The 13,628-nt window shown below is 38.8% G+C and overlaps 1 protein-coding gene across 2 annotated transcripts in view; it reads left to right on the forward strand.

The window, feature by feature from the left end:
* The window catches only part of Ncoa7 (nuclear receptor coactivator 7), a 140,115-nt gene that overhangs the window by 74,495 nt on the left and 51,992 nt on the right, over positions 1–13,628 (forward strand). For both annotated transcript variants that reach the window (XM_050138082.1, XM_050138081.1), the window contains exons 4-5: positions 10,625–10,704; positions 12,351–12,458. In XM_050138082.1, the coding sequence (XP_049994039.1) occupies positions 10,625–10,704; positions 12,351–12,458 (188 nt within the window). The remainder of the gene's footprint in view (positions 1–10,624; positions 10,705–12,350; positions 12,459–13,628) is intronic.

The raw sequence follows: 13,628 nt of genomic DNA on the forward strand, positions 1-13,628 counted from the left end.
CTCAGTGGTTAAGAGCATTGCCTGCTCTTCCAAAGGTCCTGAGTTCAATTCCCGGCAACCACATAGTGGCTCACAACCATCTGTAATGAGGTCTGGTGCCCTCTTCTGGCCTGCAGACATACAGACAGAATATTGTATCCATAATAAATAAATATTTAAAAAAACTTTAAAAAATGCATTCTGGTTTCCCCAAAACGCTGATCTAGTGCCTCACTTCGATGCCGTAATTAACCAGCTGTATAATTGTAAATTATAAAGTTTATAAATTATAAAACCGATTGCGCATATCTCAGATTAACAAATATTGAGCAACAAGAACCAAAAGAAGGCAGAGAGTATGACTCTCCAATGGGAGGACTGCCTATCTCGTGTGTCTTTTGCTCTCTGGCCTCATGGCAGGCATTAATATGTACTTCACAGTTTGAAAGCCCCCTTGTTTCCACATTCCAAGAAGTTCGCAGAGACCTGCAGAGAGAGGGTTGTGTTGAGCATGGCTTCAGTGCTTCTCGAGCCTCCAGCTTGGGCTTTAGTGTCATGGTGTTCTTGGTTTCTGTTCCATGCTCGACTTTCAACATCCATATGGCTATGAAATTTCTAGCTGGCCTGTTTTTAAAACTTACCTTACTTTAAAAAAAATTCTAAAATATCAGCACTGGTAAGTCTGGTTCTAAAGGGAAATCATTCCAAAGTTTGAAACAGAGTTAAGAGATTTAAATGTGAGTGTCTCTCTGTAAGTTAGTAGCAGCGAAACAAATGCCTCTTGTAAAACTGCCTGTGACTGTATTGGCTTTGCCTCAAGGAGAGCATCCCCGTTCTGTGGACGCCTCTATGCCTCCTCCAGCACAGCCTCCTGTAGCCTGTTCTTGTCATTGCTGAAACAAGCAAACAAAAGTGCTGATGATGACTGGGAAGCTATGTGCTGAAAACCAAGTTCTCCTACATCTGCTCTTGAGTTCAGAGGTTAGACCTGTCACAACCATTGCTATCAATGCCTCACAAGTCTGGTTCCCTGGGTGTGAGTTATATACAGTGAAAAATCTCACAGCCTGAGAACTGCACACATGTTTTGGACAATCGCCGATGAGTGGTAGTTATCAGGTTGAAAAATCAGTCATCACCAAGTGAGGCAGAAAAGTCCATAGGAAAACACTCAGGCTCAGAGGCTGGATGCCTTGGCAACAGCAGAACTGTCATGGTCTCTAGGCTGGAAAGCCATTCAAGATCAAGACACTGGTAAATTCGAAGCCTAGTGGGGACTATTTTATATTTCCTATATTTCCTTTTAAAATTTAATTTGTCCATGATGCCATGGGAAAAAACAGATTTTTTTTTTTTAAAAAAAGAACGTTTAAAAGGTGGGAAAGGGTAGGAAGGGGAGAAAAAACAAGTTTTAGGAAGGAGAGATTGTCTTTTGGATGAATGAGTGCTGTGGACTGGATACTTGCTTTCATCACTGATTTCATGACTCCTCATGATGTATAACAGGAAGCAGCAGCCTGTTTTACAAGAGTAAAGAAAGAGATGCTGAGGAATTCACCAAAGCACATGTGGGCTAGCATGTGACAGAAACTAACGTTCTGCCCTCTGACAGCAAAGTCATAGCTTTGGTGTCATGAGCCATAGCTCTCATCCCAGCAAGTCAACTCTGGAGCAAAACCAAGCCAATGCAAAACAGAGCTCCAGTGTGTTTGACATTCCCCCAGAATGCTCTTGTTTCTTAGTATAGAGAAAAAAAGAGACTGCAGGTGAACTTTCTTTCCTTAGGCTGTAATTTTAGTGATGGTAATGTTGACACTCACCTACTTAAGTGAATTCACAAATACTGGGACACTAGGGTTGCTAGTCATATGTGTAGGCATGCCCAAAACACCCATTGTGTTTATGGCTAATATAAATCAGATGCTGACCAAAACAACTGTCCTTACATAGTCACTGAGTTTGGGGACTGCCACAGGGCTTATTGCATTCATTACTCATCCAGGACTGTCAGGCAGGACTGCTGTGGTAGAACAGTCCTCCAGACAGACTGCTTCCTTGCCCTTGGAACACCTCCAGATTTCCATTCGGTACAGCTCAACGTGCGTTAAACTCTAACAGCAGTAAGGAATATCACTACTGACCAGTCATAACAAGATACTGGGTGTGCCATACTTGAGAGAGAGGAAATAGCATGTACTTCATGATTTCCTTTGTGTCAGGGGGTAAAATACAGAGTATAGTCCTTCTTGACACTTATTTTTCATTTCTTTTTAAAGTTGTAATAATTTAGTTTTTTCCAGAGTTACTCATCTCTCAGTAACTCTAATTAGCAACATTGACATATTAAGTGAAGAGACGTGAGTATCTCTCCAGTGGAGAATATGTTATTTGTTTATGAAGAAATCCGTGTCCTATATTTTATTCAAAGTCACTTCTGATTTTAGGTTTCATTGTTTTTTTTTTTTCCTTTGAAAGAGAGTCTTCTTGTGTTTCTTAGACTGACGTCAAACTCCTGAGCTCAGCTCAACCTTCTTTTTTTTTTTTTTTTTTTTTTTTTTTTTTTTTTTTTTGAGACAGGGTTTCTCCGTAGCTTTTGGTTCCTGTCCTGGAACTAGCTCTTGTAGACCAGAGCTGGCCTCGAACTCACAGAGATCCGCCTGCCTCTGCCTCCTGAGTGCTGGGAATAAAGGCGTGCGCCACAACCGTCCGGCCTGCCTCAGTTTTCTGAGTCGTTGAGGCTGAAGGCATGTGTCACTACATCTGGCTTTGTTATAAAATCTTGAATCTATCTGTATGACTTTCAGTGATCTAGCTTTTTCTGTTCTCACTGCCTCATTTAGTTATCTTTAAGCTCTTGTTTCTCTCACTCCAGATTGCTTTTCCAGAATCGCCTTGTTCAGTCTTTATTGACTTCCCTATTTTACGTATTTACTCAAAATTACATGGGGATTCAATATAGAACTGGACTCATTGGTGGTTATTTAATGCCAAAACTGAACCAGCCCACCAAGAGGAAGTTGTATGGTATTTGTTAGGAAATCCAGCTTTTCTCAATAGTTTTTAACGGTGATTTTCTCTACACTAAATGCCCAGTTTTTAATTATATGCTGAAGTGTTTTAATTGCTGTAACTTCATAAAAGAGCAGACTGTATGATTCTGCAATTATTTCTCTAATATATATATTTAAAATATAAAGACATACATTGAAATATGATTTGATTATTTTATCCATTTATGCTTTTAGATAAAACTGATTATAAATTCAGTGTTTCTCCTCTAAAATAACTTTATTTTTCACTAGCATTTAATCTAAATTTTTAATTAGAAAAGAAGATGATGTAGTTAAAAAGATGAGATTCCCTTTGTGAGAGCTTTGCACGCCTCTTCCTTTATCCAAACTTCAATTTATATTCATCACTGAAGTTTTAAACTTTTCTTAATGTGTGTCTTGCTATTGTCATGATATATTTATTGCTAGACATCTTATTGGTAGACAACATGTTTGGAATTTTCTCAATTCCTTTTCTATTACAACTATTGAGTTTGAGGCCAGCCTGATCTACAAAACAAGTTCTAGGACAACCAACACTACAGAGAGAAAGCCTATCTCAAAAAAAAAAAACATTGTCTGGATAGTTTTTAAAGCAATTTTATAAATTTTTCACATTTTATGATAATATTGGTTCTTTAGGAAGAAAATTAACTAGCTAATAGTCAGTTTTTCTTTTTTCATACTTAAAACCCTTATCTTTCACTTGGATTAGGGACTTCAAGACAACTGCATATGAACACTGATGTAGGGATTCTTAAATTGATATTGGCTAGTGTTTTTTCCTTCCTTCTTTCCCTCTTTCCTTTCTTTGTCTTACTGTGGTGCTGGGAATCAAACCCATGGCCTTATATATGCTAGGAAAGTTTATTACCACTGAATTACATTATTGGTCCACTGATTGTCTTGCATAATTGCATTTGTGTATAATATAAAGTCTTGTCTCAGTTTACAGGGGTGTACTTGAGGAGAGTTTAATTTCCCAGGATACCCTGGATAAGCAACAGGGGTACCTGGAGCACATTCCAGTGTTTCTGCAATTTAGTATTTGCCAAAACATGCATGGGCAGCCTGTATATGGCGGTTCTGTTGAACTTGCCCATATTGGGTTTCATGGTCTAAGTTGATGAGGACAACTGACCAGGTTTCTTCCTCATGAGGGTACCAGATCTCATTACAGATGGCTATGTGGTTGCTAGGAATTGAAGTCAGGATCTTTGAAAGAGCAGGTAGTGCTCTTAACCACTAAGCAGTCTCTACAACCCCTTGAAAGTGAAGTCTGCTGTGATGCACAATTTCCTTCTTTATCTCCGAGGTTTCCAAACTGTCTCCAAGACCCCTACTGTTTCTGAGTTTGTCTTCATTCCAAAGGTAGTTATTTTTTTCTTTATGAATAACTGGGTTTGGCTTTCTGTGGTACTGAGTTGTTACTTAGAGTACTGGGAGGGACCATGTGTACAAGCCTTCAAGGCTTTGCTGGAGTTACAGTTAGAGACTTGTCCTCAAAGCACACTGGATGATGGAAAGAGGTAAAGAACTTGCATAGTACCTGTGGGATCTTCTGATACTCCCATGGACTCTTCCTTCGAAAAGCAAAGGGCTAAGCCACACCTGTGAACTAAGGTTTGGGTGACTGTAAGTAATTAGCCAGACACTGTAGACCTGTAAGTGTTGTGTGACACTCCTCTTGGTAGACATAAGCAGACCCAGATGTTCATCCTTGGTAGGGAACTAGTGGCAGCCCCGAGTAACAATGCCACGGAAGTCCAACTTGATGAACCAATGTGTTGATTGGAGTTACTTATACAAATATGTATGAGAGAGTACTTAAAGGATCGGGATGCCTCAGAGGTACCTATGTCATCTAAAGACCACACCACTATGCCTGAGAACTCAAGAAAGCTCTCTGTTCAATAGGTCAGAGAGTTTCCGTCTTAGTGGTCATTGTTGCTTATATAATCTTGGTGTTGCTTATATAATCTTGGGCGAGGTTAAGGCTGTTCATTCTATCTTTAGTTTTCTAACAGTTGTAATGTGTGTTGTTATTATTGTATTATTTTAAAAAATGCAACAGAATGTAGCTGATGGTTTTTAGAGGTGAGGGGACCTATGTCCCTCAGCTGGTGATCAACAAGGGTTTTTTCTTTAAAGTGTTTTTTATTAATCTGTTCTCTTAATACCGCCTGACTGCCTTTCTGGAATGAAACCTTTTGATGATGCCTTAGAATTTTTATCACTCATCTATTTAAATGGATGCATACATACATCATTTGCACAGTGACTAATGGTAATGGCAATGGTGCTTACTCTGTGCCCGGGTCCAAGATTCATCTGGCATCACATGTATCTTACTGTTCGCTCGGTGACATTATCAGACAGTTCTTTATGTTGTAGATGACAGACTTGAAGTGGAACACTTTCAAGTAACTTGCTTTCTATCATGAAGCCAGTGAAACCCACTCATTTTTTATTCCAAAGTGAAATTGTTGTCAGATGTTTGGTGGCATGAGATGGCATGTGACCTGATTCTCTGGTAATGACGTCAAGCACATCATGCTGTTATTGCCGAATGCATCAGTTTCTAGTATTGGGATATGAAGCTGGGGCTCTTTGAAAGATCTAGAGACACGGACAGTGTTTCCTTTGTGTCTCGGATTTCCTCTTATTTGAATGTCGTTGAAACCATCTTTCCTTTGTATAATGGGTTCTGAGGGTATTATTTTATCACCTGGACTTGTATCCAGATAATTATTTATTTATTTATTTATTGTGAATACAGTGTTCTGTCTACATTTTGCCTGCATACAAGAAGAAGGCATGGATCTTATCATAGATGACTGTGAGCCATCATGTGGCTGCATGAATTGAATTTAGGACCTCTGGAAGAGCAGTCAATGCTTTTCACCTCTGAGCCATCTCTCCAGCCCAAGATAATCTAATATTTATTTATTTAAACTCTTTAGAACATTTCAGGCCTCACTTATCCAAAGGTGGACCTTAGACTTTCTGTGCAGCCATTGATAGCTTTGTCTGTTTGATCATCTTGCCTCAACCTCCAACTTTCTGGGATTACTTATGTAATCCCATCACCACAGCCGATTTATATATCACTAGTGATTAAATCCAGGGTTTCTTACAAGCTAGGCAAGAACAATACCAACTAAACTACATTCCCATCTCAAATGTTATTTTGAAACATGGTCTCATATAGCCCATTTTCATTTTACCTTGTAGATAGAGCTGGTAAAAATGTTTGATAACTTTTCTCAGAATATTTTCTGAGAAATACAGAGCTAGCTTTCTTTTCTGTCTTTAGGTATATTTACTTTTTTTTCTCCAAATCCTTGAAGGAGAGAGTTAGGATTTGGTAGGTATATAGGGTAGGCATGAGAAGGCCTGAGACTGGAATTGGAGGAATAAGGTTGTTGGGACACAGGTACATCATAATCATGTATTAGGATAACAATAGGCCCTCACCTTCAGTGCCGGAGTTGGATCTCTGTCTCCTCCTGTGACTGTCCCTGCTCCTTCCTACCTCTCTCCAGGATCAGAAATCTCTATTGCCTGTTGGCTGTGTTTTTCAGAGCCTGTCTTGATTTCATTCAATGGGGCACAGAATTGGCCATCTTTCTAGCTAACTGTAAGAAGTAAAGTGAAACTTCACATTCTGAAACCATGGCACAAAGATGGTTATGAATCTTAAAATGGGCCAGTTACTTCCTGCTCTCTTTATTTGACTAGTGACAGAGCATCTTGTCTGGTGTGTGACTTTGACACGTGCATGCAGTTTTCCAAGTGTGATGTTATTGTAGTGAAATGTTTTCCTCACGATCAGAAATGTCCGGGTAGTTGATCTCTATCAGCAAGTTCATTCTACCTTAAGTGCAGATGTCACTGTGACATCTCAAAGACATTCAACAATCAGGTCATTTTAAGCTCCACCTCAAATATTTCACATTCTTAGACTCTCTCAGGAAGGGCTGTGCTCATGTATGTGTGTGGAGACCAGAGTTTATATCAAGTGTTTCCTTATTTCTTAAAAGTTTTCATAACTCTGCTTCCACCTCTTCACCATAGCCTGAGGGTGTGCGCACACCACATGGCTTCACTTATTTTTTGAGAAAGGATCCCACTAAACTTGGAGATCACCCTTTCAACAGACTATTTGGTCAGTGAGCTCCTGAGATCTACCCGTTTCTTCTGCCCCACAGTGTTGGTACTACAGATGCCACAATCCAGTTTTCTTCACTGGAGATGTGATTGTAGACTTTATGCATGCAGAGAAGTACTTTACTGACTCAATCATTTCCCCCTCTTGTTTACTGTTCTTGAGAATGGAGCTTGGAGAATGGAGTAAAAAAATGAGGCAGACTGAAGTCTCACACAATGGCCAACTTTATTCAGAGCATCAGACATTTTATACTGAGGGTTGAGCCACCTGAGTGAAGTGTACAATCACAAGGACAAGCTGGATGCATCAAAACTGTTTTCCATGGAAGCAGATGAATAGCAACAGCTGAAGTAAGCTCAGTCCTATCTGATACTCCTGGGAAAAGCACAAAAACACATTCCAAGAACAAATCTGTGTTTTGGAGACACTGCGGTCACAAGACTCTTGGTGTTGCTTTCTTGGAGTTTTCTCACAAACAGCCAGGACTCCCCTCACGTGACTCCATTCATGGAACATGTTGTGACACTGTAATTGTTTTAGTAGTAATACATGTTTGACATTTCTATTGGTACCAGTGGAAGATAAACTTTATTTTTTTCATAAATTCAAGTGTACATATTAAACTTCTGCTGAAAAGTTTAACTAGACACATTTTCTTTTATAGCATTGCAACCTATTAACTCTCCACCAGTCAGTGGGCCTGTGACGGTATTCTGCATTGCTTGGGATCTAGCAAAGGACAGACGGTAACAGGGGTATACAGAGTGAGAGAAATTAGATAAGAGACAGTGAAGGGGCTGCACAATGCTGCAGATGTGGCTGCAGATGTTAGGAGAACGCTATCCGAGCATGCTGGAGCCCTGCCTTTGATCCCTGCTTTTGATCCCTAGCACCACAGAAAGACCATGGGTGTGGTCATGATGTTAGCACTTGGGAGGCAAAGGCAAGACAATCAGGAGCTCAGAATTCTCCTCAGGTTCATAGTGCCTTTGAGGCCAGCCTGGGCTAGAGATGCTCTTGTCTCGAAAGGATGAGTGAATACATTAACAAATAATTGCTTGCTGTGATGAAAGAGGAGAACTGGCTCTCTGGAAGTCGTCCTCGGACTACATGGCCATTGTGGTACCCCACCCCTTGTACTACCACCACACATTCTCTCTCTCTCTCTCTCTCTCTCTCTCTCTCTCTCTCTCTCTCTCTCTCTCTCTCTCTCTCTCTCTCAAAGAAATTTAGCAATGTATAGCCTTGGGTCAAAAAGAACTTTTGGAAAAATGTTTCTGGGAATGGTAGCCTGGGGCCCATCTCCCATGTAAACAAGCAAAGGCCCTAAATTTCGGTTTCTCTGACTCTTAAAGATGATCTTAAGAAAAAGGAAGAAAGTTGTTAATATTTCACTGCTTATCTTCGCGGATCTAGGTGACCCGGTTTTTATGTGTGTTATGAGACTCTCAGAAACCCCGTGGTTAAATTGTTTGCACAGTGGCTGTATGAAATGTTCTTGTCTGAGGTTGCACTGTTCTCTGAAGTTACCCAGACGTGACCACCTGAAGGTGATTGGGATGAACTTTCACGGCACCGTCTTCATTCTCTCCTCTTGATTTTTTTTTATTTTAAATATTGTTTACAGGAAATATTGAAAAGCCAGAAAACTCCTATATGATGTAACTATTTCCAGGTTCTGCTACTTTCCTGTTCTCGCCCAGCATCCCTGTATCTTTGCATAGATAATCCACAAGCTGATCATTTCTGTGAAGTGTGTATGTTGCCAGGACCTCAGATGTAGATGGCTGAGTTATTCCCATTTCTTACATTGCAGCAAATTATGAACGGTTAGAGACAGGCTCCTTCATACTTATTGATTGATTAATTGATTGATGTCCGGTTGCTCCTCTGCCTTTTCTATCTCTGTGCCACATCATCTTAATGTATTCAGAGTTTTTTTTATGTGCTCTTAAAAAATGTGTGTGGCTGTTTTAGATGGGCATGAATGATACTATCTATCTATCTATCTATCTATCTATCTATCTATCTATCTATCTATCCCATTTTATCGCTCTTGAACCTATGGCCATGTACCTCTGGTTCGTTATTTTTAATTACTACCTTGGAATCCCAGAGCACTGCCACGTTTTACTTACCTTCTAGCTCTCCCCCTTCCCCGCCTCAGAGGACACAGTGATGAATATCCTACCCAGGCCATTGTGGGTATATATAAAGTGCTTCCCTCCTGGGAGCCCCTATGCATCTGTGAGCTAAATTGCAATTTAGATGCACAACCTGTAGGTGCTAGGAGCTGCAATGATTGAATCAGCTTACGTTTCTGGCAACAGTTCATTTTTCTTTGAGACCTTCTGATCTCAGAGTATCTGTCCAGCTCCTTTGACGTGTCAGGTGTGTGTAAAGTGATATCTAGTATTCATGTGCACTTTTTTTTTCTGCCCAGATAAAACTTGAAGTATCTCTTCTTGGTTAATTCTATTTTACATTCTCTTGTTATGCTGATTTTTTTCCACCTGTTGGAATATGACTCCATGGTTTTTGACATATAGATTAATATATTACAGTGTATTTAACTATAACAATTAAGTTGGATCATATGTGACTATGTTGTTTTAGATCATTTTGATCTATAATAACCGAAAGATTATCTGTGAAGGTGTCTTAGTTGTTAGTGTGCCTGCCTAGTATGCAGAAAGCCCTGGTTTGCTCCTCAGCATTGCCTGACCCGAGTGTGGTGGTACACACCTGTGTGAGGGAAATGGAGGCAGGAAGATCAGGAGTTCAGACTCATCCTTGGCTACATAGAGAGTTCAGTTTTAGCCTACAATACTTGACAACCAGTCTCAAAGTAATAAAACAAACCAAACTTGAAAGCATAACAAAATCTCTAGTCCACCCTAATCTCTTCTTAGAATTATGGATCTTTTCACTTTTTTAAAATGTAAATATTTTAAGCAATGTGTGTTTGCTATCTTTTATTTTAGTTTGTGTTCATAATTTATAAAAGAAAGATAACTAAATCAGAGAGTGATCATCTTACAGCTATTGCTACACAAAGCAAACCATTTTCTAAAAGGCTAAAGTCATTTGCATTACTTACCATGTATGTGTTTATATAATGATTATTCTGCTTTAGCTGCATCCTCATTGTCATTAAGTAGTCCAATTTAAACTCATATTTTAATAACTGAAACCTTACTATGTTTTTGCTTGTATTATTTGATTATGATGAGCATTAATCATGTATTCTGTGATCACAGATGCCCTGTGCTTTATGAGTGTGGTCCATTTCTGCCCATAGCCTATTTTCCTTCTGGTATCATTTTATATCAATTTGATAGTAGATTTTCATATAATGTAGATGTAGTCTGTCTTCAATTCCTGAAAATGAAATTATTCACCAGCATATGATTTAATTCTTCAGATGACAGTCAAAGCAAAACTCATGATAAAAAAGAGAAGAAGATGGTGGTACAGAAGCCACACGGCACCATGGAATACACTGTAAGTGTGATGGGTAGCTGGGATGGCTGTTATCCCTGTGTTGGGCAAGCGTACTGTTTCTCCTTGACTCACCTTGCTCCTTATGTATATTCTGATTGTATAACCATCAAACAGAGTGCTTCCTTAAGACCCATTTGAAGTCATTTCTTTTTCCTCCATGTTTCTCCCTGGCTACAATGCCTGTCATTCCATTGTTATGAGACTTGCTTAGGATCATCTGGAAGATAAGGGATCCACTTTTCTCACCACTCATTGTTCACCCTCCTAGAACCTGGTTTAATGAGATGACCTTTTTAAACAGAGAAGCAATATTTTCAGTTAAGGATGCCCTAGTAGTTTTGTTGCTCCAAACAAACAAATGGGTTGTCTCCGGTCTCTATCCCAGATATCTTTTAGATACAAAAACATCAGTCTATAGCTGCTTATCATATCCTTTTAGATCTCTGTGTTTGTTCCTTCTCCAGGAAGCAATAGCTCTGAGATCAAGTATTTATACAAACCAGGTGCACACTGTTAGATTTACTTTCCTTGTTCTCCATGTCCGTGTCCTCTTCTCACCATCCAGAAATTCTAGAGCAGGTTTCATTCTCTCATTTACCAATAAATCATTTTAACATTGCTCACTGATATGATGTTTTGAATGTCTACCTCGTGCTTTAATTCTTTGATTCATGAGGAGATACTAGACGCCTTTTATGTTGTATTCTTGGCACATGACAGAACATATGCTTCCATATACTTGGAATCTATAGATGAACAATGTTTCCAAGTGTCAATTGCTGTGACTTCGCTGTGTGCACCATGTACTTACCTCCCTCATTGCACTCTGAGCTCTTGGAACCCAGAAGCTTTGCTCTGTTTATCAATAGACTTCATACTATGTGAGCACAAAGTTGTAGTTCTATTTAATTTCACTGTAAAATAGCACTGCTGAGACGCTTTGGTTTCTTAGAAGAAATTAAATATTGTTGCCCTCGCCTGACTGTTTTTTCTGGTAAATTCTTATTTTAGATTCGCTGTGTAAAGCCATAGAGCCAGTGAAAAGCAGTCCTGGAACTCAAAGCCAATATTTTGGTCCTGGGGTCTGAATTCTCATTATATGTCTTTTGTTAACCCCCAAATCCTGAAGGTCTCTGGGTTGGATGTGTTTTATAATAGCAAAATAGTACACCTAAGTTTTGCCAAAGGGAAGTTAGAACTCTATTAGTGTAGAGTAAAAGTTGAAGATGAGGGAGTCCAGAAATGAACTGAAGTTAAGATTCTTTGTGTACAGGTTCATTGAGTTTTGCACATGAGACAGACATGGGGGTCACATCTAAAATCTCAGCACTTGGGAGGGTGGTTGCATGTTTGAGGCAAACTTGGGCTACCAAGTGGTCTTCAGGCTGGAGTGCAACTTTGTCTCAGCACAAAACCAAAAACACAACAGCAACACAAAATGACTGAACCTCAACAAAGGACAAAGAATCACCCCTCTTCCTCATGGTCCATCTGGATGAAGCTATTACTTTTTCATTCACTGTCCACTGCTATCATGAATAAATTGGTGCTCTTTACTGAAAGTAGTTTTGCTTTTCTGAATTTGTTGTTTCATTTTGTTTTGGTTTTACCTTCTATACTGACGCTTGTTCATTTGACTACTCCAGGCCGGAAGCCAGGACACCCTCAACTCCATAGCCCTGAAGTTTAACATCACTCCCAATAAATTAGTGGAATTGAATAAACTCTTCACACACACTATCGTCCCAGGCCAGGTAATTATTTTTGTGTTGAATATTACTTTAGAAATTTTGCCTTCATCTTTCTTTGCCGTATCAAATGACTTAGTAGTGATGTCATAGAGTTGTCTTCTGAACTATTTCCTCTCCCTAGGTCCAAGAATTCTGAAGGCGATATAGTTCTTACAAATGATTCAGGGATTTGAACTTGGGAAATTATTAGCATATTTATGATCACAGTCTTTAACTTAAGGAGGAAGTATTTCATGAGGCATCAAGAGGAGTTTTAAGTCAATATAGCATTTTTTCCTGTCAAATATAACACAGATATCTTAGAATCTTTAATTTTGATTTACAAGTTCAGTTTACTCTACTCTGTGATAAAGCACGACCCCCATTTTATTTTAATTTGAAAGAATTGTGTGTGTATGTTTTATCTTAATTTATTCCGTAATTATCCACCCACCAAAGAAAAAGACATTGAGAAAGAGAGTGGCAAGAAAACCAGTATACATTGTCTTTCAGGATTTTAATATTTTATTTGTCAGCATAAATAAACTGACAAATGTATAATCCTGCTGCTTTACCTTATTACAGTAAGTCTTTGGAACTCTCTATAATTCTATTGTTTGCTCTTTGTTTTTTTCAATTCCAAAAGTACATTCAACCAATGTATTTAAATTGTTCAGTCATTGAGCACATCACTAAAGTCAAATGCAGCCTTATCCACAGAAACACTGGATCCTGTGAGCACATGCATGTAGGTTCCATTGTTGCCTCACTAATGCATCTTCATACATCACTACATTACCAGGATGTCTTATTCCTCCTGGGTAGAAAATGTTATTTTAAATCCAATTTTATTTTGGCAATGTTGTTACTATACTTTGTATTTATTTTCATGGTGGTGTATCAAGACAATAAATAGAGTCACATATTAGCCACCTAGTATTTAGATATTTTTGCTCTTGCTAAAAGGGGAAATTAGTACACTTATAGTACCAGGTAATTAAAAGACAAATCAGCATTAAAATTTTTCAGAAATTAATGCACTCTTTTCTTTTTTTTTCATTTAGACTTTTAATTTTTATTTTTTCAAATTTTTGGATATGGATTGTGTTACAGAAAGATTTTAATTTTTTTTATTGAGAATAAGAAAAAAAAATTTTCCGCCTCCTCCCAGCCTCCCATTTCCCTCCCCCCCCC

The sequence above is a fragment of the Alexandromys fortis genome, unplaced genomic scaffold (assembly GCF_014885135.2).
Source record: "Alexandromys fortis isolate MF-2015 unplaced genomic scaffold, M_Fortis_MF-2015_v1.1 scaffold_14, whole genome shotgun sequence".
Lineage (NCBI taxonomy): Eukaryota > Metazoa > Chordata > Mammalia > Rodentia > Cricetidae > Alexandromys > Alexandromys fortis.